This window comes from Nerophis ophidion, linkage group LG11 (genome assembly GCF_033978795.1).
Source record: "Nerophis ophidion isolate RoL-2023_Sa linkage group LG11, RoL_Noph_v1.0, whole genome shotgun sequence".
Taxonomy (NCBI): Eukaryota; Metazoa; Chordata; class Actinopteri; order Syngnathiformes; family Syngnathidae; genus Nerophis; species Nerophis ophidion.
In genome coordinates, this window is record NC_084621.1 from 46,066,643 (window position 1) to 46,089,854 (window position 23,212).

The window sequence follows — 23,212 nt, forward strand, 5'->3', positions numbered from 1 at the left end:
GTCGTATTGTCAACGGAGATCCCGGACTATTGAACGACTGAAGCTGTACATAAAACAAGAATGGGAAGGAATTCAACTTTCAAAGCTTCAACAATTAGTTTCCTCAGTTCCCAAATGTTTATTGAGTGTTATTAAAAGAAAAGGTGATGTAACACAGTGGTGAACATGCCCTTTCCCAACTACTTTGTCACGTGTTGCAGCCATGAAATTCTAAGTTAATTATAATTTGCAAAAAAAAAAAAATTATGAGTTTGAATATCAAATATCTTGTCTTTGTAGTGCATTCAGTTGAATATGGGTTGAAAAGGACTTGCAATTCATTGTATTCCGTTTATATTTACATCTAACACAATTTCCCAACTCATATGGAAACAGGGTTTGTATATAAACACACATAGAAATAAAATGTACTCCTAATTTCTGTCAGCAAAATTATACATCTTGCACAGAGTGACCCCTCTTGCACCAAGAGAAGCGAACAACATAGACATTGCAATGTATCCATGAAGGAAAGGTTATTGAGTTCATTGTCATGTATTGTTTGATTAATTGGCACTTGCCTAGGTATAGCCAGAATTAAAAACATAGAAAACACACAAAGTTGGCAAAACATATTTGTTACTAGCCAGAGTCAACTACACGATGCTACAGTATATAAACCCCTATTATGGTTGGTATCATTCTGTGTATCTGCAAGCGTCTTAAAACATGCACAGAAGATAACATGTAGAGATCCTTACACATGTAAAAATCCCTATATTTATGCCTCCAAGTCAGCTGTTGCTGCTTTTTCAAGCGTCTGCTGGACCAAATGAATTTGCTTTTGTGCAGACAAATTGTTTTGAAACTCCGCTTGTGTGGAGATTTGTTTTAAATTATGTCTGTGGGTGTGGACAGAGATAAATGACATGGCACCACACCACTTTCAGAGCGCCTGCTGTTCAATCTTGGTCATATTACCTGTCAATTAACTTAAAGACACCACCTAACATAACCTGAAAATGATCCAAACTCTTTCTGATAGGCACCCAAGAAGTTAAGGAGAAAATGGGGTGATCTGAGGACAGCAGAAGAGCAACGCAAAACAAGCATTTATTTTTCTCACAAACATTTTGTTGTGTTGACAAAGGCTTTGGAAAATGAAAAATGAGGGGGAAAAAACCTTCCCATTTGATGAATTCTGTGCAGCACCTTTATTTCTAGTCTTCTCCATAACAGACGTTTCCAATCATAGCGTGAGCAACCATTAAACTGCTGTATGTTAATAGTTAGCAGCAAACCAGGATATCAGAAATACATTATTATTGCCAGACATTTTCAGCTATCACTATTTTGCACACTGTACTGTCATGATATGAATGTGTTGCACTCATACTTCGCACTGGATGATATCTCCTAGTAAAGTAGTTGGCGCAAAGGCATCAAATACTACATATTCTGCTGACCAAACTACAGTTAATGATTGTGTGGGTGAATGTGAAAGTAAGCACAAAACAGTTTTGTGTGTCAGCTACCTGTTGTCTGGGTCTGCTGTGGTCATGGCTCGAGTTACGTAACACATCCTGAGCGGAAAGCATCGCCGGTCGCCCTGCAGGGACAGGGGCAGCTGAAGAAGAGAGCTCTGAGCTGAGGGGGAGGCGGGCGGAGAGATGATGGGAGTGCTGCTGAAACGCGGGGACTCTGGTGGGGGCGTTTCCCATCCGATTTCTGACACTGGTGAACCCCTTTTGACGTACGGCGTTGCCTCTCGCATGTACTTGACTGGACGAGGAAGAGAGAAAAAGAATGTTTAAAATGTCTATGTTTCATATTCAGGAATTGCTTAATACAATTGATATGGTCATGCTATTGTTTTGAATGGATATAGAATTTAATAAATACCTTGGATTTGCCACATTGAATGTGGTGAAAGGAGGTATTTCTTTAAAAAATACACCAAATAAAATGATGACTATTATACTGTATTTATGGCGATGAAAAGTTAATTCAACCTTTTAAAACACAGGTGTCAAACTAAAGGCCCATAGGGCCATTAGAAAGTCAACAAGTATTCAGTCCAATTATGCATATTTCTACACCTTATGTCAGGGGTCGGGGACCTTTTTGGCTGAGAGAGCCATGAAAGCCAAATATTTCAAAATGTATTTCCGTGGGAGCCATATAATATTTTTTAACACTGAATACAACTAAATGCGTGCATGTTTAAGTAAAACCAACATTTTTAGAGAATAACAAGTCTCTTATTCTTTTTAATAACATGGTTATTCTAAAGCTAACCAATAATAAATGTAATACTTCTTACCATTAATGCAACTTCTTGAACAGGTGGGATAGAAAATGGATGGTTGGATTAAAATGAATGAGAATTTTTTTATAATTTGAACGTTATTTTTAACACTGTGATTACCAGCGGAATTATTCATTACTTATCGTGTTAAGCAATGTCAGCTAAGATTTATCTGAGAGCCAGATGCAGTTCTCAAAAGAGCCACATCTGGCTCTAGAGCCATAGGTTCCCTACCCCTGCCTTATGTAATCAAATTACCACTAAAGCCCACAGTGGTATCAATAGTATGCACTGCGCTTAACCATTCTTACTAAATGTGTCAGATTACCACTAAGAATAGCAATAATTAAAATATACGCAAATAAAAACAACACCACGTTAACCATTAAACCTTGTCTGTACGAAATAACACATAAAATGCATGATAACACAGTTAAAAGTGATAATTGCACACTGAACAAAAATATAAAAGCAGCACTTTTGTTTTTGCTCCCATTTTTCATGAGTTGAACTCAAATATCTAAAACTTTTACTATACACACAAAAGACCTATTCCTCCTAAATGTTGTTCACAAATCTTTCTAAATCTGTGTTTGTGAGCACTTTTTTGTTGCCAATATAATCCATCCCACCTCACAGGTGTGATTAACCAGCATGATTACTGCAGTGTGCCTTAGACTGCCCAAAATAAAAGTCCACTCTGAAATGTGCAGTTTTGCTTTATTGGGGGTCTGGTAGGGTCAGAAAAGAAATCAGTATCTGGTGTGACTACCATTTGCCTCATGCAGTGTAACACATCTCCTTCACATAGAGTTGATCAGGTTGTTGATTGTAGTCTGTGGAATGTTGGTCCAATCCTCTTTTGCTGAATTTCCCCCAGGGATCAATAGAGTACTTTCTATTCTATTCTATTCTATTCTATTCTATTTATGGCTGTGCCAAGTTGCTGGATATTGGCAGGAACTAAAACACGCTGTCGTATATGCCGATCCACAGCATCACTAATATGCTCAATGGGTGACATGTCCGGTGAGTATGCTGGCCATGCAAGAACTGGGATGTTTTTGACTTCCAGGAATCGTGTACAGATTCTTGCAACATGGGGCCGTGCATTGTCATGCTACAACATGAGGTGATGGTCTTGGCTGAATGACACAACAATGGGCCTCAGGATCTCGTCACGGTATCTCTTTGCATTCAAAATGCAATCAATTCAATGCACTTGCGTTCATTGTCCATTACATACACCTCACCGTACCATAATGCCACCCCCACCATGGGCAACTCGATTCACAACGCTGACATCAGCAAACCGCTCTCCCACACACCACATGTGCTGTCCGCCATCTGCTTTAAACAGTGAAAACCGATATTCATGTGCCAGACGCCATCGTATGTGAGCATTTGCCCACTCAAGTCGGTTCTGAGAAACTGCAGTCAGGTTGAGACCCCGATGAGGACGACGAGACAGATGCTCACAGTTTGTGCAGAAAGTCTTTGGCTATGCAAACCAACTGTTGCAGCAGCTGTCCGGCTGGCTGGTCTCAGACCAGCATGGAGGTGCACCTGCTGGATATGGAGGTCCTAGGCCAGGGGTCGGCAACCTTTACCACTCAAAGAGCCATTTTGACCCGTTTCACAAAGTAAAGAAAACAATGGGAGCCACATAACTCTTTTGAAATTTATAATGAAATAATACTGCATACAGTTTTTTTTGCTTTGTGCTATGTATAAACCAGGGGTCTCAGACACGCGGCCCGCACCTAATATGAAAATTTAATGTTAGTGCAGCCAGCAAGTTTTATATGAATGCCACTTGACAGCGTCACACCTGCCAACCCTCCCAATTTTCCCGAGAGACTCACGAATTTCAGAGTAATTATTCTCTCCAATGTATGCTGTTGTTCACCCAATGAACAATAATAAAAGCGTACAATGATGGCACTACCGCTAGCGCCCTCTACATCTTGTACAAATAGCTAGCCAGCCCGAATAATTGTTAGACGAGGCTATTGCAGACTCACGTAAGAGACTGCAAGGCATCCTTATTCAACAGCAGTACAGGTCACACTGAGGGTGGCCGTTTAAACAACTTTAGCACTCTTACTAATATGCGCCACACTGTGAACCCACACCAAACAAGAATGACAAACACATTTCAGGAGAATATCCGCACTATAACACAACACAAACAGGACAGAACAAATACCCAGAATCCCATGTATCCCTGACTAATCCGGGCTACATTATACACCCAGCTACCAACAAGCCAATCCCCCCCCCCCCCCCCCACCCCCATGCGTCGGTTGAGTGAGGTGGGCGGGGTTGGGGGTGCGGGGGTGTATACTGTAGCCCGGAAGAGTCAGGGATACATGGGATTCTGGGTATTTGTTCTGTCGTATTTATGTTGTGTTATAGTGAGGATGTTCTCCCGAAATGTGTATGTCATTCTTGTTTTGGTGTGGGTTCACAGTGTGGCACATATTAGTTAAAGTGTTAAAGTTGTTTATATCACTACTCTCAGTGTGACCTGTATGGATGTTGAGCATGTATGCCTTGCAGTTGCGTACGCGTTAAGATAGAGGTCGCAACCAAAATGTGACCGGCCGGCCGGCACGCAGATAGCATGGTGAAAATCCTGGCGTGATGACATGTAGAAAGGGTGTTAGAGCAGTGGTTCTTAACCTTTTTGGAGGTACCGAACTCCACCAATTTCATATACGAATCCACCAAACCCTTCTTTAGCGAAAAACAAAACAAAACAAAATATTTTTTTTAAATTCAAGACAAAGTTATATGTTTTTTTTACTGGTGCACAAAATTAATCGTGCATGAACCTCACCTTGTTCAAAGAACAATACCAACAAAGTGTATGAACTCACAACCAATTACACACCTGCAAATCAGATGGAAATTAGAGGGAACATTGTTTGGGGGTGTCCATAATACGCCGATAGGGAGAAGTTTTTATTTCCGCCGAACCCCTGAGGCAGACTCACCGAACCCCTAGGATTCGATCGAACCCAGGTTAAGAACCACTGTGTTAGAGGCATTGTCATCACAGCACACCCTCAAAGTTGATGTCTGGGTGAAAATCGAAAAATGTTTAACCGGGAGATTTATAAAAGAGACACTGAAATTTGGAAATCTACCGGACTTCTCCGGGCGGTCGCCAAGTATACAGCTGAGCCACACCACTTATCTAATAAATAATCAGCTCAAGGTCAAAGATGTAGTTTGTCCAAGCCCTGCACTGGCTTCCTGTGCACTTAAGATGTGACTTTAAGGTTTTACTACTTACGTATAAAATACTACACGGTCTAGCTCCATCCTATCTTGCCGATTGTATTGTACCATATGTCCCGGCAAGAAATCTGCGTTCAAAGGACTCCGGCTTGTTAGTGATTCCCAAAGCCCAAAAAAAGTCTGCGGGCTATAGAGCGTTTTCCGTTCGGGCTCCAGTACTCTGGAATGCCCTCCCGGTAACAGTTCGAGATGCCACCTCAGTAGAAGCATTTAAGTCTCACCTTAAAACTCATTTGTATACTCTAGCCTTTAAATAGACTCCCTTTTTAGACCAGTTGATCTGCCGTTTCTTTCCTTTTTCTTCTATGTCCCACTCTCCCTTGTGGAGGGGGTCCGGTCCGATCCGGTGGCCATGTACTGCTTGCCTGTGTATCGGCTGGGGACATCTCTGCGATGCTGATCCGCCTCCGCTTGGGATGGTTTCCTGCTGGCCCCGCTGTGAACGGGACTCTCGCTGCTGTGTTGGATCCGCTTTGGACTGGACTCTCGCGACTGTGTTGGATCCATTGTGGATTGAACTTTCACAGTATCATGTTAGACCCGCTCGACATCCATTGCTTTCCTCCTCTCCAAGGTTCTCATAGTCATCATTGTCACCGACGTCCCACTGGGTCATTATTGTCACCGATGTCCCACTGGGTGTGAGTTTTCCTTGCGTGGGCCTACCGAGGATGTCGTGGTGGTTTGTGCAGCCCTTTGAGACACTAGTGATTTAGGGCTGTATAAGTAAACATTGATTGATTGATTGAAGTAACAGTACCACTTTTGCTGCAGATCAGTATGTAAGAATAATGATTAATATGTAAAATCACTACCGATAAGAGTTTCCGCTGTAATGACTGCCATGTAAATTCCATCCATCCATCCATCCATTTCCTACCAGTGGAAACAGAAGCTAATGGGCAACAGAGTTAAAAAGGGGATTTAAAAAATCTAAATCATACATATCAGATTGTTTGGCACTGTGATATTAATGAATGTGTGCATTTCTAGATATAACCAGAGTGCCAGCACATTGACAAAAAAAAAACTATTGAATTAAAAAAAGAAGTTACACACTATAAAAAAAATAAATCAAACAAAGTCAGCAGATTTAACAGGAAGCTTAGTCGTCAAAATGTCACCATAAAAACAAAAGTGGTACTATTTTTTCATTTTCAGTTTTAACGGCCACCTCGACAGGGCATAAAGTTTCTGCCGCGTGACTTCTTTCAATCAGCTGTTCCTATCTTCCACAATAGCAACAGGCTGACGGTGACCCCACGGATAAAAAAAATTACAGGGTTTATTTTCACTTTTCCTCCTGGCGATCAATGACAAGAATGGCCAAAATAATAAAGATTATGTTATAGCAAACAAGGGATACAACAAAAACGGTAAAATTTAAAAAAATAGTAAAACACTGCATGGCTAGTATTACCGTTTAAAATTTTAATTATTCTAAAACCGTGATTGTAACACTTAATAAAGTCACAAACTGGAGACACTGCTCATTACTGGGGAAGCAAGCTACCACTAGTTTGTTTAAACGCTAAAATGAAAACAAGAGAGATTGACATCTTTTTTGTCATTAAAAAATAACTCTCCCTATTCTAAACTTGGAATGAAATGGAACTTTATTGTCAATACACTTAAAAAGTACAACAAAATTAAATTTTCAGTACAAACACGCTCAGACATACAGTACATCATACAGTGTAGACAGAAAAGGAAAGGCGGGAAAAAGGTAAACCATGGGGTGAGGAGGAGGAGGAGAAGAAAGCAAGTTCCAAAGTAAACTCTTGTGGGTGGCAGGGGCTCAGTTTGAGACCAGGAAAAAAATCTCAACCAAAGCACACATACATAATACGACATATAGCTCGAGACTATCAACACATTACTGTCTGAGCAACTAAGATATTAAATTGTGTAGATCAGTGTTTTTCAACCTATTTTGAGCCAACACGCATTTTTTTAATTAACAAAATCCGGAGGCATACCACCAGCAGAAATCTTTAAGAAATGAAACTCAGTAGACAATAAAAAGATGTTGTCGCAATTGTTGGATATGAATTCAAACCATAACCAACTATGCATCACTATAGCTCGTCTCATCACGACGTGACTTATTTTAAGTTTTTTGGTTGTGCTCCCATGGATGGTGTTTTAGTTCTTGCCTTGCGCTCTTATTTTGGTGGCTTTTCCTGTTTTTTGGTATTTTCCTATTGCAGTTTCATGTTTTCCTTTGAGCGCTATTCCCCGCACCTGCTTTGTTTAAGCAATCAAGAATATTTAAGTGGTTGCCATCTTTTTTTGTGTGGACATTGTTGGTGGTCATGTCATGTACGGATGTACTTTGTGGACGCCGTCTCTGCTCCACACGCTGCAAGTTTTTGCTGTAGTCCAGCATTCTGTTTTTGTTTACTTTGTAGCCTGTTCAGTTTTAATTTTGTTCTACATAGCCAGCCAAGCTTTAATTCCTTTTCTTAGGGGCGCTCACCTTTTGTTTATTTTTGGTTTAAGCATTAAATATATTTTTACCTCCACGATGCCTACCGCTGTCGCGTGCATATTGTGAGCACGGCAAACCATTGTCGTCTCACAGGACGTATTCCCGACATCTACAAAGCAATTAGCTATCAGCTTCCACCTACTGATATTGAAGAGAATAACATGGTTACTCTGCCGAGTTCCAGACAGCATCGACACTAGGGGTGTAACGGTACGTGTATTTGTATTTAACTGTTTCGGTATGGGGGTTTCGGTTCTGAGGTGTACCGAAAGAGTTTTCACACGGAAATATTAGGTAGCGCACCACAGGTTGTGTAAACAATGCAGAGCGAGGCACAATACACGGCAGGCTAGCAGCGACTGGGCTAGGACAACATGCAAAAGCTAGAGCTGGAAGACCCTCCTGCCTCATTAACATCTCCCGTTTGGGAACACTTTGGCTGCGCGGTGCGATACAACAATGGAGGACGGAGGTTTGCCGACATTGTTCAGCAGCAGTAGGGTACGCTTCTGCAAACACGTCCAACATGCTAACTACTTTGAAGCGTCACCACCGCATTCAAGCAGCCTCTCCTCGGCGAGTCAGGCAGGGCTGAAGCAATAACAAATGTTTTTATAGCAGCAGATTTAAGACCATCCATCTATCAATTTTCTAATGCTTGTCCCGTTCGGGGTCGCAGGGGGTTGCTGTATAGCATTAGAAACTAGATTTTGACCCACTTCTATGGTGGAAAAACAATACGCCCATATATCCTCTTCCTGCCAAGTTAGCCAGGCTGGGGGGGGATGGGTGTTGATGAACGTGGACCCCGACTTGAACAAGTTGAAAAACTTATTGGGGTGTTTGCATTCAGTGGTCAATTGTACGGAGAATGTAGTGTAGTATGCAATCTACTAATAAAAGTCTCAATCAATCAATAAAAAAAAGTACTTTATATGTAGAAATATTTTGTTAAGAAACCATTCTGAGCCTTATCTTATTTAGTTTTTATTTTATATATGTTGACCACATTAACCTTGGCAAAGGACCCTGTGTGTATATGTATGTTATACCATCGTTTACAAATTTGGTAACTAAATAACCCAAAAATGTGTATTTTGTGTTTTTTTTACTGTACCGGAAATTAACCGAACTGTGACCTCTAAACCGAGGTACATACCGAACTGAAATTTTTGTGTACCGTTACACCCCTAAGCGACACGCAACAACGGCACATTATCTGCGGATTATATTTATCCATCCATCCATCCATCCATTTCCTACCGCTTATTCCCTCTGGGGTAGACGGGGGCGCTGGTGCCTATCTCAGCTACAATCGGGCGGAAGGCGGGGTATATCCTGGACAAGTCGCCACCTCATCGCAGAGATTATAATTACTTGTTTGCAAAAAATATTTTTAACACAAATAGATGAAACTACATAATCTCCCACGGCACACCAGACTGTATCTAACGGCACACTAGTGTGCCGCGGCACAGTGGTTGAAAAACACTGGTGTAGATTAAACCTAGATTATACTCATTTTAGCTCAGGGGCCGCGTGGAGGAAAATCCATTCCCATTTGGGCCGAAATGGTAAAATCATGGCATGATAACTTTAAAATAAAGACAACTCCAGGTTGTTTACTTGGTTTTACTTTGGCCAAAAATAGAACAAGCACATTGTGAAAACGCACAAATCACAAATAATCCTCTAGAAAAAACATTTCAAGTTTGTTGAAAATTCTGAGGAAATTGGTGCAGTTTCAAAAACAGACGTGGTCTCAGTTGATCTACAAAGCCAGGATTAAACTTTAAGTCGCAGTCTTTTTGGGATTGAACAAAAAACCCAACAAGTAAACTCTTCGGGGTATCAAACACCTCCTTTGTCATGTCCACGTATCAATCCAGAGTTAACTCAACAAACCGTGAGAATCGGAGGTAAAATTATTCAAAAGGTTAAGTTTTCCACTATATTTTCATAGTTTAGTCAAAGCGGTAATCATAGAACCCGTTGGTAGAACACCTTATTTCACAGGTTTGGTCCAAGTGCTGCCTCTTATGGCTGTAATATTCCGAAGCGTTTTGGGTGTATAAAAAATAGTTTTATCTATCTATTATTATTATTATTATTAATGTTATAAAAAAAACGACAACGAGGCATCTTGCAATGGTAAAAGTTGATTTTCAAGACAAAAAAATATTTCCAAGGTAAAAGTTGACTATCCGGGTATACAAGATACTACCGTCTATTCTTTGAACTCACACAAAGACATTACTGGGGCGTAAGGGTGCCAAATAACGATGTGTTTGAAGCGGAAGACACAAAACGGCAGGTTTTAAGTTTCCACGCTTTACTTTGTACCTCTTGCTGGTCCTAACGTAATTGCTATTGTGACATCCAGTGGACACATTCAGAACAGCAGTTTCTTTCAGACTCATCAGGCGGGCCGGATAAAGCCTGTTGGCGGGCCTGATCCGGCCCACAGGCCGTATGTTTGACACCCCTGCCTTAGACAGAGAAATCGATCTATACTCAAAGCAATATAACAACAGGATGTAAATGTGTGTGACACAACATAAACAGGGTGTGATGCATCCAACACACTTAATAAAAAAATAAATAAAATAAAAAAACTTTTACAAATTAAAACCATAGAAGATAAACACATTAAAACACTCAACAGAAAAAAATGTGTCTCTTAAAGGGGCTGTTTGCAACATTTACTGAACATAGATATCTCCTGAGCGCTTATTTTTCAATGTATTTTACACAGTATCTCTGGCCCTCTTTTGGCTTCTCGGACATCCTGTACGATATAATGTGTAACGTACGTAACACATGCACGCACTTAAGTTTTGGGTGTTGTTAGCTGTCATTGAATGTACAGTATATTCTATCATAACAACCACATGACTGCAAATTGTGTTAAACATGTTTTTCTCACTTTTCTCCATTCTTTATATGCTTGTTTTGTTGAACAGACATATACACGCCGCTGGCTGGTGGCATTTGGAATCCAGCCTGCACACTATTGTCAGGAGAGGCAGAGAGAAACTGTAACAAGCCTAACCACCAACCTGCGGATGAAAGCTGACACGGAGGGAAGTGTGGCATTATGGGACTGTCCTCAAAGCCGTCTGCAAAAGTGAAATAACACCCTGACTCTCATCTGCAATTTTAGGTTATAGATTTGAATAACGGCTAATGGATTTGTTCAAGCATCAGCAAAGACGACAACATGCCAACCATGTCTTGTTTGTGTTTTCATGTATGCCAACGAACAACATAAGCGGCTTAAATTTAGAAATCCATAAAATGTGACCCAAGGAGCATTTTGTTTTCATCTACTGTACATGCAGAGCTGGTGTAAGCTGAATGACCAGCATCACTGTGGCCAAAAATAGATACAATATAATGCTTTACAGCAAGGGGTAACACTGCGTACGTATGTGGCTGTTCTCACACGGGCCTCGCTTATGTTGGAGCACTAAATGTACTCGACCCTGTAAAGCATCTTAAAGGGGAACATTATCACAATTTCAAAAGGGTTAAAAACAATAAAAATCAGTTCCCAGTGGCTTGTTGTATTTTTTGAAGTTTTTTTCAAAATCTTACCGGCCCGAAATATACCTAAAAAAAGCTTTAAAGTGCTTGATTTTCGCTATTTGCGATGCGACTATCCATTTCCCTGTGACGTCATACAGTGCTGCCAATGTAAACAAACAATGGCAGATACCACAGCAAGATACAGTGACATTAGCTCGGATTCAGACTCGGATTTCAGCGGTTTAAGCGATTCAACAGATTACGCATGTATTGAAACGGATGGTTGGAGCATGAAAGTATTGAAGAAGAAACTGAAGCTATTGAGCGAATAGCTATTGACGCTATTCATAGCCATAGCATGGCCATGAATAGCTATTGACGCTATTCACAGCCATAGCATGGCCGAATAGCTGCGTTAGCATCGCCGGTAAAATGTGCGGACCAAACGATCAGGACTTTCGCATCTCTTCACACCGGAGCAACTTAAATCCGTCGATTGGTACGTGTTTTTTTCGCATTAAATGTGGGTGGAAGGAGACGTAACATAGTTGCAAATGCATCTGCAAGTTATCCATACATCTCTGTGCCATGTCTGCTTTAGGACCGCCGGTAAATAGCATGTTAGCATCGATTAGCGTAGCATGTTAGCATCGATTAGCTGGCAGTCAACATCAACAAAACTCACCTTTGTGATTTCGTTGACTTTATCGTTGCAAATGCATCTGCAGGTTATCCATACATCTCTGTGCCATGTCTGCCTTAGCACCGCCGGTAAATAGCATGTTAGCATCGATTAGCTGGCAGTCACGCCGCAGCCAAATATGTCTGATTAGCACATAAGTCAACATCAACAAAACTCCCCTTTGTGATTTTCTTGACTTCATCGTGGCAAATGCATCTGCCGGTTATCCATACATCTCTGTGCCATGTCTGTCATCGCCGGTAAAATGTGGAGACACTTTGGTACATTCAATGGGGGTCTGGCGGCAGACACTTTCGCATCTTTGGGCCAGTGGTGCAACTTGAATCCCTCCGTTAGTATTGTTACACCCTCCGACAACACACCGACGAGGCATAATGTCTCCAAGGTTCCAAAAAATTGTCGAAAAAACAGAAAATAACAGAGCTGAGACCCGGTGTTTGTAATGTGTTGGAAATGAAAATGGCGGCTGTATTGCCTCGGAGACGTCACGTTCTGACGTCATCACCACATGAGCGATAAACAGAAAGGCGTTTAATTCGCCAAAATTCACCCATTTAGAGTTCGGAAATCGGTCAAAAAAAATATATGGTCTTTTTTCTGCACCATCAAGGTATATTTGGACGCTTACATAGGTCTGGTGATGATGTTCCCCTTTAAGAACCAAAGGGAAGAAAACACAGCGCAACCTCCACAAATGTCAACAGACAGTAATAAGTAAAAGTTAAACCATGCTGTATTAATGTTTTAAACACTTTCCAAGACAGAGTCTTTAGTTCACAAAAGGCTACTTGATACCACTTAAGAGTTCAATCAAGACAATGGATGGTTGAATACAAATAGGTATGTGTAAAAGCAATTTAGCAGAGTTATTCACATGGCCACAACAATCTGCATGATAACGCTGGCCAAGACGCAGATCTACTTCGGATGTGAGTCAGCTAACGATTCACTAGAGATGGGTACTTTTTTAGGCATGGACCAAATTCCGTCGGTACTACTGGTTATTGATTTACATGAAATCTAACATTGCCAGATTTCAATACCATTGTTGCTCATGACCTCATGTCTGGTTGCAGATTAAACACTTGACGAGGAAACAATCACTCAAGCATCATCAGACTCAGCTAAACTGTCTCTAAGTAATATTGACTTTTTGTATGCAAACAAAGCGAGGATGCCTGACAGAAAACACTCATACAAAAAGTAAGACTCCACTTTTCCAAAATGTGCTACCTTAAAGTTAATTTACATTAGATTTGCCATATACATGCTACCTTCTAGTGATAGCAATTTTACATGGTGATTTCAACACCTCCAAATTTGGTAATAAAACTACTACAAAAACTAAACTAAGATGCGCGTTACAATCAAACAACAATACTTACAGTATAAACACTCTATAAGGCGCAACATAAGACAAGGCAAGCTAGGCAAGACGTAGTAGTCAATACACTGTTGCCATCTAATGTTTTGGAATTGCAACTGCATGCAAGGTCTATTATGTAATACTTCCCAATGAGACTCGGAAATGTAAAAACATACAAAATTTAACAAGTGGACAGCAGTTATAATTATCAGCTCATTTTTTAAATTTTACATTCAAAAATGAGATTTTATTACTCAATATATACCATTTATTAAGATTAAAGATGTAACAATATCAAAATCTCACAGTAAAATATTATCGCGTATTAAGACCATGATGGGCAGCACAGTGGAGGAGGGGTTAGTGCATCTGCCTCACAATACAAAGGTCCTGAGTAGTCCTGGGTTCAATCCCCGGCTCGGGATCTTTCTGTGTGGAGTTTGCATGTCCTCCCCGTGACTGCGTGGGTTCCCTCCCGGTACTTCGGCTTCCTCCCACCTCCAAAGACATGCACCTGGGGATAGGTTGATTGGCAACACTAAATTGGCCCTAGTGTGTGAATGAGAGTGTGAATGTTGTCCGTCTATCTGTGTTGGCCCTGCGATGAGGTGGCGAATTGTCCAGGGTGTACCCCGCCTTCCGCCCGATTGTAGCTGAGATAGGCACCGAACCCCCCACCCCCCCCCCCCCACCCCAAAAGGAATAAGCAGTAGAAAATGGATGGATGGATGGATGGATGGAAGACAATGATAACATTTCATTGTCGAATTGTCCTCCCAAAAAAATGCCTAAGTGTGCAAAATTAAGTGGCAGGAATGTTAAGGATAAACATTTACTGTAATTGAAGACAAACATAACGCTCAAATGTTGTAATTATATCTATTGCTACAAATATGTATTTTAAGTGCCAATGATTGTGCGGAAACAAACTCTTTCAAGCAAATATCTGACTATTTAGCTTTTAAAAATTTAAATACCTCAAAAATGTATGTTTAGCTTCGCTGGCTTCAAATGTATTTTCCAGGTGATAATTTATCAAGTACTGTGGCTTCCCGTGGTGTGCAGAGTCCGCAATCTGACGGGACAATTTCCCTGCGCGGCGGTGTACCATGACCTGCGTTGTGTTGCCTTGGAAACGTGAGACGAAGGTGGCACTTTAGTGTGCTCAGACCTCCGCCAAAGAGGCTATGTTTTCGCCAGGGTTTGTTTTTCTGTTTGTTAGCATGACAAAACTCAATATGTTATGTATGGACCTTGTAATAATAATGGATTCGATTTATATAGCGCTTTTCAAGACATGCTTCCTCCTTTTCTACCCTTTACTGTGTTCCACGCCCCCCCTTACGGTCCATTCATCTGGTCCCGCGCTGCGCAGAAAATTATGGGAGATGTAGTTTATTTTTAGACTGGCCAATGCAAAAGTGCCAAAAAACAACACTCAGTAAGTTTTCATTTCGTATTGTCAGACATCACATTGAAGTGTGATGATTTTCCAACCGCAATACCCCAGTATCTACAATACAGTTACAGAACACCCTTAATTAACACATATAAAAACACAGAAAAACTGGTATTGTTGAGCATTGGTATCAAATACCAGATACCGGGAATTGCTACGTACTATACCGGTTCGAATGTGAAAGGTACCCATTCTAGATAGTATTCCGTTGTTGAGAATGGTCCTGGAAATGTAAATGGGAAAAAGAAAGTGTGGGAAAATTACACAAAAAAGCCTGAGAAAGATTGTGCGATTGAAGGTATGCATGTTGGTCAAACCCCATATTTTAACAAATTTTAAATGTGTTTACCAAGGGAGGTTTCACTTCACTCTTTTTTTCCTTTGAGCTTAATTTGGAAGCAGATGGTTCTGTCGGTTAAATAAGTCAAGCCAGTGGATGCAAATCTCTCTCTGATTTGATTTTTCACCCCCTTCTTACCTGGTGCTCGACTTGCATAAACAGATGCCGCCAAATTGGTTTTATTGTAACTGTCCTGCATCTCATTTGAAGCCCACGCTACAGTTCTCCTGATGAATGACAGCGTATGAACGCCAACCAGCTGCTCGGCCCCCCATTAAAAACCCCATTCCCTCGTCAAAAAACACTTCGCTTGTTAAACTCTACTCAACCCCGTCCAATTACATGTTTTATAAATAAACTGCAATCTATTTCTTTAGAAGCTGGTGGGGTGTTGACAGAATCGCCAGTTATGTGGTCGTCTCATTAAGTTGTTTTTGCCTAATGGTCTTTAACTCACTCATGGCTGAGAGGGTCCTTCCATACTCTCTGAATGGGAATCTTAATTTGTGAGCAAATGTATCACATAAAGAAGACTTAACTTCCTCTCATTAGGCGCATGAAGAGCAAGGTAGGAGTTGAAAAGAGAACAGGCCGTGGGACTGCAGAATGAAAGCTTCCTTTGTAGGTACTGAGCAGGTAGCTGGATACGACAGTAGCACAAAGGGCCTTCACAAGACCCTCAAGGTAATTTTTTCTTGCAGAGGATTTGAGGCCTGTTAAATATGATGAAACTTCACTTAGGTTTCTAACGAGATGTGAACAGAATCGTGTCCTTGCAATGTTCCTCTTGACTGGAAAGAGACAGAATGAATAATGTGTTGTTTGGTAGGAAAGAGGCAGACCTGAATGCAGGCAGGAACTTAAGAATATTGTATTCCTTTTGTCTCAGGAGATAGGAGCCAAAGGACTTAGCAGGAGGACTGCCATACTAACAGATACAAGTGTGATAATGAACTGAAACACTCAGTTTAATCAACACAGGGGTAACTTGAATCTGATTGGGGAACAAACCGTCTAAGGCAGCAGCCATTAATCGATTAAATCAATAAATTTGAGTAGAGAAAAGCTTTTGATTCATATTGTGTTGCTTTGAATAATTGTTTAATAAATGTAACTATTTTTTTTTTAATATCAGATTAATCACACTTTAGAATTTGGATCTATCATGATTAATCACAGGTTATTACTTTCTTGCAATAATTAAATTAACTTAAAAAAAAAACAGTATCTAAACAGTGGACACAAATGCAACGTTATTGTCAAAACATCATAAAGGATAATTTTTAAATGGGTTACTTAAATGCACATCATTTATTTGCTAAAAACTTGGTAAACGTTCTATCTAAAGCAGTGTTTTTCAATCACTCAGCTGCGGCACACTAGTGTACCGTGACATACAGTCTGGTGTGCCCTGGGAGATTATGGAATTTCACCTAATTGGGTTAAAAGTATTTATTGCAAACCAGTAATTATAATCCGCAAATAATGCGCTGTTGTTGAGTGTCTGTGCTGTGTAGAGCTCGGCAGAGTAACGGTGTAATACTCTTCCATATCAGTAGGTGGCAACAGGTAGCTAATTGATTTGTAGATGTCCGAACATGGTTTGTCATGATCACAATATGCAGGTAAAAAGGTATCTAACGTTTAAACCAAAAATAAAGTGCGCTAACAGAAGGCATTGAAGCTTAGGGATGGTTATGCAAATTTGCTTCAAAGTAAACAAAAACAGAATGCTGGACGACAGCAAAGACTTACGGCGTGTGGAGCCGACGACATCCACAAAGTACAACCGTACATGACATGACAATCAACAATGTCTCCACAAAGGAGGATTGCGTCCGCACAACTTAAATAGTCTTGATTGCCAAAACAAAGCATGTGCGGGGAATAGCATTCAATGAATACATAAAACTGCTACACGAAAATAGCAACAAAACTGGAAAAGCCACCGAAATAGGAAAGCCAGACAAGAACTACAACATGACAAACAGGAAAACGTCGAAAACCTCAAAATAAGTCACAACGTGATGTGACAGGTCGTGACAGTACACCTACTTTGAGACAAGAGTTAAAGTGAAGCATGGTTGGTTATGGTTTGAATTAATATCCAACAATTGCAAAAAAATTGTTGGGAAAAGGTGTGGCTAATTTAGGCCAGAATTAAGGTTTTAAAATGGACTTCCCAAAGCCCTGACTTAAACATGTGGACAATACAGAAGAAACAAGTCAATGGTAGAAAACCAACAAATTTAGCTGAACTTCACAAATTTTGTCAAGAGGAGTGGTCAAAAATTCAACCAGATGCTTGCCAGAAACTTGGTCACATTTTCAATAGAGCCATAATAAATTCATAAAAGAACCAAACTTCATGAAAGTTTTTTGTGACAAACAAGAATTTGCTCCAATCACTCTATCACAAAAAAATAACAGTTGTAATTATTGGAAACTCAAGACAGCCATGACTTTATGTTCTTTTGACCACGACTGTAAAGTGAACCTTGTGTGACGTCACATAAACTGGACTTGAAGCAAACTGTACAGTCAATTTGCCTTCATCAAAAATAAATCTTCTAAACATTTTACAAATTAAAATGGAAACACATTTAAACCCTCAAATAAAAACATGGCTGTTAAGAGTCTAGAACAATATTTAATGTTTCTTCTGCCAAGAAAATACGGTGTCTCAATTTATTATAGTTATTTGTTTTTATTAAAACATTGTAAAAATATTTCAGTGTGTATAAATGCATTACAAGCAGATTCACCAATACTGTGATAATAATAATAACTGATACTTTTAGTTACAGTAAACATGATATGACATTTTTATATGGTTACATCCATACTGTACTACCAACTTACACTGTTAGACACTGACCAAGCTTAATATGTACTGTATGGACAAGTTAGTGGCTGGATGAAGCATAAAAAGGTTTCTTTATTTTTCATCTAATCTGAAAGAGATAGACACTCTTCCAGTTCCCGTTCTCTAGGGAGAATTACACTCAAACTAAGTACTTCCAAGTGGATCTCCCCACGGAGGCCAACTGGAACAGCTGTCACTGAACCTCTAAAGTAATTTCAAACAACACTCACACACACTGACACACGTTTTGGCATGTGAAAAGATGCCTTTGTTCAGACAACAAAGACCATCTAAGATGAAGTCATGTCTCAGTGGTTGCAGGTTTAATCTTCCCTGAAACATGATTCTAAGATAAACTTGCATTGGCAATGTGGGAAAACTCTAACTGTAAAAAAATAAATAATTGTTGACTCAACTTAAAGGAGATCTACACTTTTTTGGAATTTAATGCATTTTCAACAATCATTATGAAAGACATAACGACGGATGGATTTTTAAAATGCATTCTAAATATTAAATAAACGTAAATAAAAGTCTGCAAATGGGAGGTCCTCTATTCCGCCCATAAAATAACCAAAACTATCCAAATAGTGCCAACAATATTAAATTTACATTTCATGATTTGAATATTAATTAGGTATTCATGAAATTGTTATTATAAGCGCGAAAGCAGACAAAGTATTTATAGCTATGACGTGGTCACAACCGTGTGTCCCTGTGTTTACATCATCGAGTGGAATTTTATTGTAGATCATAAATCATCACACCTGGAAAGTAGATGGCTGAGGATGTAAGCTGACAAGTTGGTACACTTTGACAGATATTTAAGAACCGGAACTGGCGAGAACAACACGAAAAGACACTTGGTTCTAGGGCTGGGCGATATATCGATATACGCGATACATCACGGGTTTGTCTCTGTGCGATATAGAAAATGACTATATCATAATATTCGAGTATATGTTCTCACGCAGTTGTTTTTAGCTGCGGGCCTTACACTACAGGCTCTTCCCACTCCTTCTTGTGTCTCCTTCTCACAGAGTGTAAGCACAGGTTCTTACACATGTCACATACTGTCACGTCATACGTCACATACGTATACGTCCTCGCCCAGCAGTGGTGTAGCAGTGTGGCTAACGATAGCCGTGATGCTAGCGGAGTGTTGCGAAGGTGCGAAAGAAGATGCGAATCTGGTAACAAATGAAGGAAGAATTAATTCCCAAGAAAAGCAGCACGGGGTCCATCGTCTGGTGGTGGTTCGGCTTCAACTGGGAATATGTCGAATAGACAACTTTAATTTGTCAAGTGTGGGGCACAAGCGTTGCTACCAAATGTAGCATTACTGTTAATATGCATCATCATTTGAAAAGTCACCTGCTAATAACTTTAATAAATAAGTTTTGGTAAATTGACTTAGTTTTGATTTCCCTCTCTGCATGAAAGTTTAAAATGAACATATATAATGCAGTATGAACAAGATTGTTTTAATGTAGACACATAGAATCATCATCCTGCTGTGATTATATGTATCAAGTGTTCATTCAAGGCTAAGGCAAAATACTGAGATATATATCGTATATCGCGATATGGCCTAAAAATATTGCGACATTAAAAAAAGGCCATATCGCCCAGCCATTAATGCTAAAAGGTCCATACAGGTTTTGGAGCAACATATGTTGTCATCCAAACAACGTTATCATGGACGCCCCTGTTTATTTTAGCAAGACAATGCCAAGCCACGTGTTACAACAGCGTGGCATCGTAGTAAAAGAGTGTGAGTACTTTCCTGGCCCGCCTGCAGTCCAGACCTGTCTCCTATTGAAAATGTGTGGAGCATTACGAAGCGTAAAATACGACAGCGGACTGTTGAACGACTGAAGCTCTACATAAAACAGGAATTGGAAAAAATTCCAGTTTCAAAGCTTTAACAATTAGTTTCCTCAGTTCCCAAACATTTATTGACTGTGAATATGCCCTTTCCCAACTACTTTGGCACGTGTTGCAGCCATGAAATTCTAAAGTTAATGATTATTTGCACAGAAAAAATCTTTATCAGTTTGAACATCAAATATGTTGTCTTTGTAGCATATTCAACTTAATATGGGTTGAAAATGATTTGCAAATCATTGTATTCCGTTTATTTTTACATCTAACACAATTTCCCAACTCATATGAAAACGGGGTTTGTAATTATGACAACTTCAATTAGAGCAAAGCGCGGAAAAACACATACTTATAAGTTCAGTTAACTTCAGAAAGTAAGTCAAGGTTGGACTTTCAACCAACACGCATGCGCCAGCATTGTGAAGTTCCTTGCAGTTCCTTGTAATTTGATGAAGTAAATTAAACCAACATCTTTTTTAGTTCTCATAAGTAAGGTTTTACAGTGGACATCACTTTATACAGAAACAAATAAAAATGTAATTAAATAAAGTTACCTCAAATAGTCTTACATCAGACTTAATGTCAACTCATGTTTCGCAATATACGTTTGTACTTGACACTAGTAGTTGACTCAACTTAACAAGACGACCTGACTGAGTTAAAGGAGAACTGTGCTTTTTTTGGAATTTTGCCTATTGTTCACAATAATTATGAAAGACATGATGACGGATGTGGGCTTCACGGTGGCAGAGGGGTTAGTGCGTCTGCCTCACAATACGAAGGTCCTGCAGTCCTGGGTTCAAATCCAGGCTCGGGATCTTTCTGTGTGGAGTTTGCATGTTCTCCCCGTGAATGCGTGGGTTCCCTCCGGGTTCTCCGGCTACCTCCCACCTCCAAAGACATGCACCTGGGGATAGGTTGATTGGCGACACTAAATTGGCCCTAGTGTGTGAATGTGAGTGTGAATGTTGTTTGTCTATCTGTGTTGGCCCTGCGATGAGGTGGCGACTTGCCCAGGGTGTACCCCGCCTTCCGCCCGAATGCAGCTGAGATAGGCTCCAGCACCCGCCGCAACCCCAAAAGGGACAAGCGGTAGAAAATGGATGGATGGATTATGAATGTGCCCGTTACTTCATGAGGTATACACTTACGGCATGTATATAAAACTTTAATGGAGGTGTTTGGATGTTTTTAAGGGCTTTATAGGAGCTCCCATTTGCTCCTTACAAAGCTCTGAATTAAATAATTGTATTCATTTAGGAGAGTGCATATTGATCCGCATACGAGCAAAAGCATCACAGTAAATATGCCAGAATTAGGTATAACAGTTGAAATTAATATGTTTCATCCATTTAATTGTTTTAAAATTAGTTTCCACATACTCCAGTTTATATTTATTCTAAAAAGAACCCAGTGTATAAATAAACAATTTTGCTGAGAGTAAGATGCAGGTCATGCAGTGTCATAGTTTTGAGCAAATAAAATCAATACATGTTTTGACTTATTCCTGACATTTGTAATCATTGGTATCTTTAAAAGATAGGGGAACAAATATTTTAAAAAAATAGTAAATCATTTTTGGTGAAAAACTCTGAGTTGTGCCTACTGGCACATACATTTCCAATTGTGCCAAAAGTAAGGGGGACTACATCAAACTTTAGCTCAGACTAGCACGCTCAACCAAGCATACCAGACTTTATGTGTTAAGCGGACCCAACACAATTATGGTCTTGTATGGTTACGGCCTGAGGGGTCTTGCCAATGCCCACATGAATAAGTGATTTTGTTCAAGACTCCCAACGGTTTTTAGCGCCTCCCAAAGTTCAATAAAAACAGCTGTTTTGAATTGTATTTCCATCAAAGGCAGTCTGACCAAATGTTCATTTCCCGCAACCCAAACCACATAAATACAGCTTCATTTCCCTGAGTGAGCTGCTGACAAGTGAACATCAACATTAAAAGGAGGCCAGTGGAGAAGATGTGTCAGACATCCTATTAGCGACTGGATTTAGCTTCAGACTGTATCCTCAAGTGTCTGAGCCAAGTGCAGAACATTAGATGAGGACCATTTAAGTACAATTGGGCCCAAGCACAAAGACATAAACACAATAATTACACCTGGAGGCGACAGAATTTTTTATCTCCCTCTCACAAAGCAAGGAAGAACAGAAGCTCTGCATTTGTTTTGTTTGTGTAAGCATATACGAAGCAAAGAAATGAACAAATCTATTGAGTATATTCTGCACAACAATCACTTGCGCTATTGTCATTACTATCATCATCATCAGTGACTCACTAATCAGTTCTTTTCTGAGTCCTCTCATACATTGACTGGAGCATCGGTCTAGACAACTGTGGCCACGTTGAAATGGAATGACGCACTCACACTAACAACGCTGCCTCATCACACTTGTCAGGTGATGACAGGTTTGTATTGTTAGGCGCTGAAATGAAAAGCTTCGAGGCCACTGACTCACATGCTGCTGCTTAAGTAGGGCATATGTTTTGCCTGTATTGTGCCTTTTTGTAGTCTACCACCATGTTCACAGTGGACACTTACTAAAGTCATGAAATGTATTTTCAAAGTCATGCACAATGTCATGAGATATCAGTTTAGCGAGCAACAAATAATAAGAATAATTTGTCTTTTTGGCATTTACAACTGTAACTGCTAGAGCCGAGTGTTGTACAGCTTTTACACCCTAATACTGACAGCGGTCAAAGTGTGGTTTTAAACTTGTGTGATTGTTAAGAATGACGATAGGCATTTTGCAAAAAAACATTGCTCTATTATTGGGAAAAGTAACAATCAGTTAAAGCAGTGGTCCTCAACCACCGGGCCACGGCCCGGTACCGGGCTGTGGCCCAATTGGTACCGCGCCGCAGAAGAATTTTTTATTAATTTTTCTAAAAAAAAAATGTTTTTAGTTTTTATTTTTAATGAAATCAACATAAAAAAACACAATATACACTTACAATTAG

At 40.0% G+C, this 23,212-nt stretch overlaps 1 protein-coding gene across 1 annotated transcript in view; it reads right to left on the bottom strand.

Moving 5' to 3' along the window:
* The window catches only part of sntb1 (syntrophin, basic 1), a 144,492-nt gene that overhangs the window by 89,745 nt on the left and 31,535 nt on the right, over window positions 1–23,212 (bottom strand). The window contains exon 2 of the mRNA XM_061916150.1: window positions 1,515–1,761. Within this exon, the coding sequence (XP_061772134.1) occupies window positions 1,515–1,761 (247 nt within the window). The remainder of the gene's footprint in view (window positions 1–1,514; window positions 1,762–23,212) is intronic.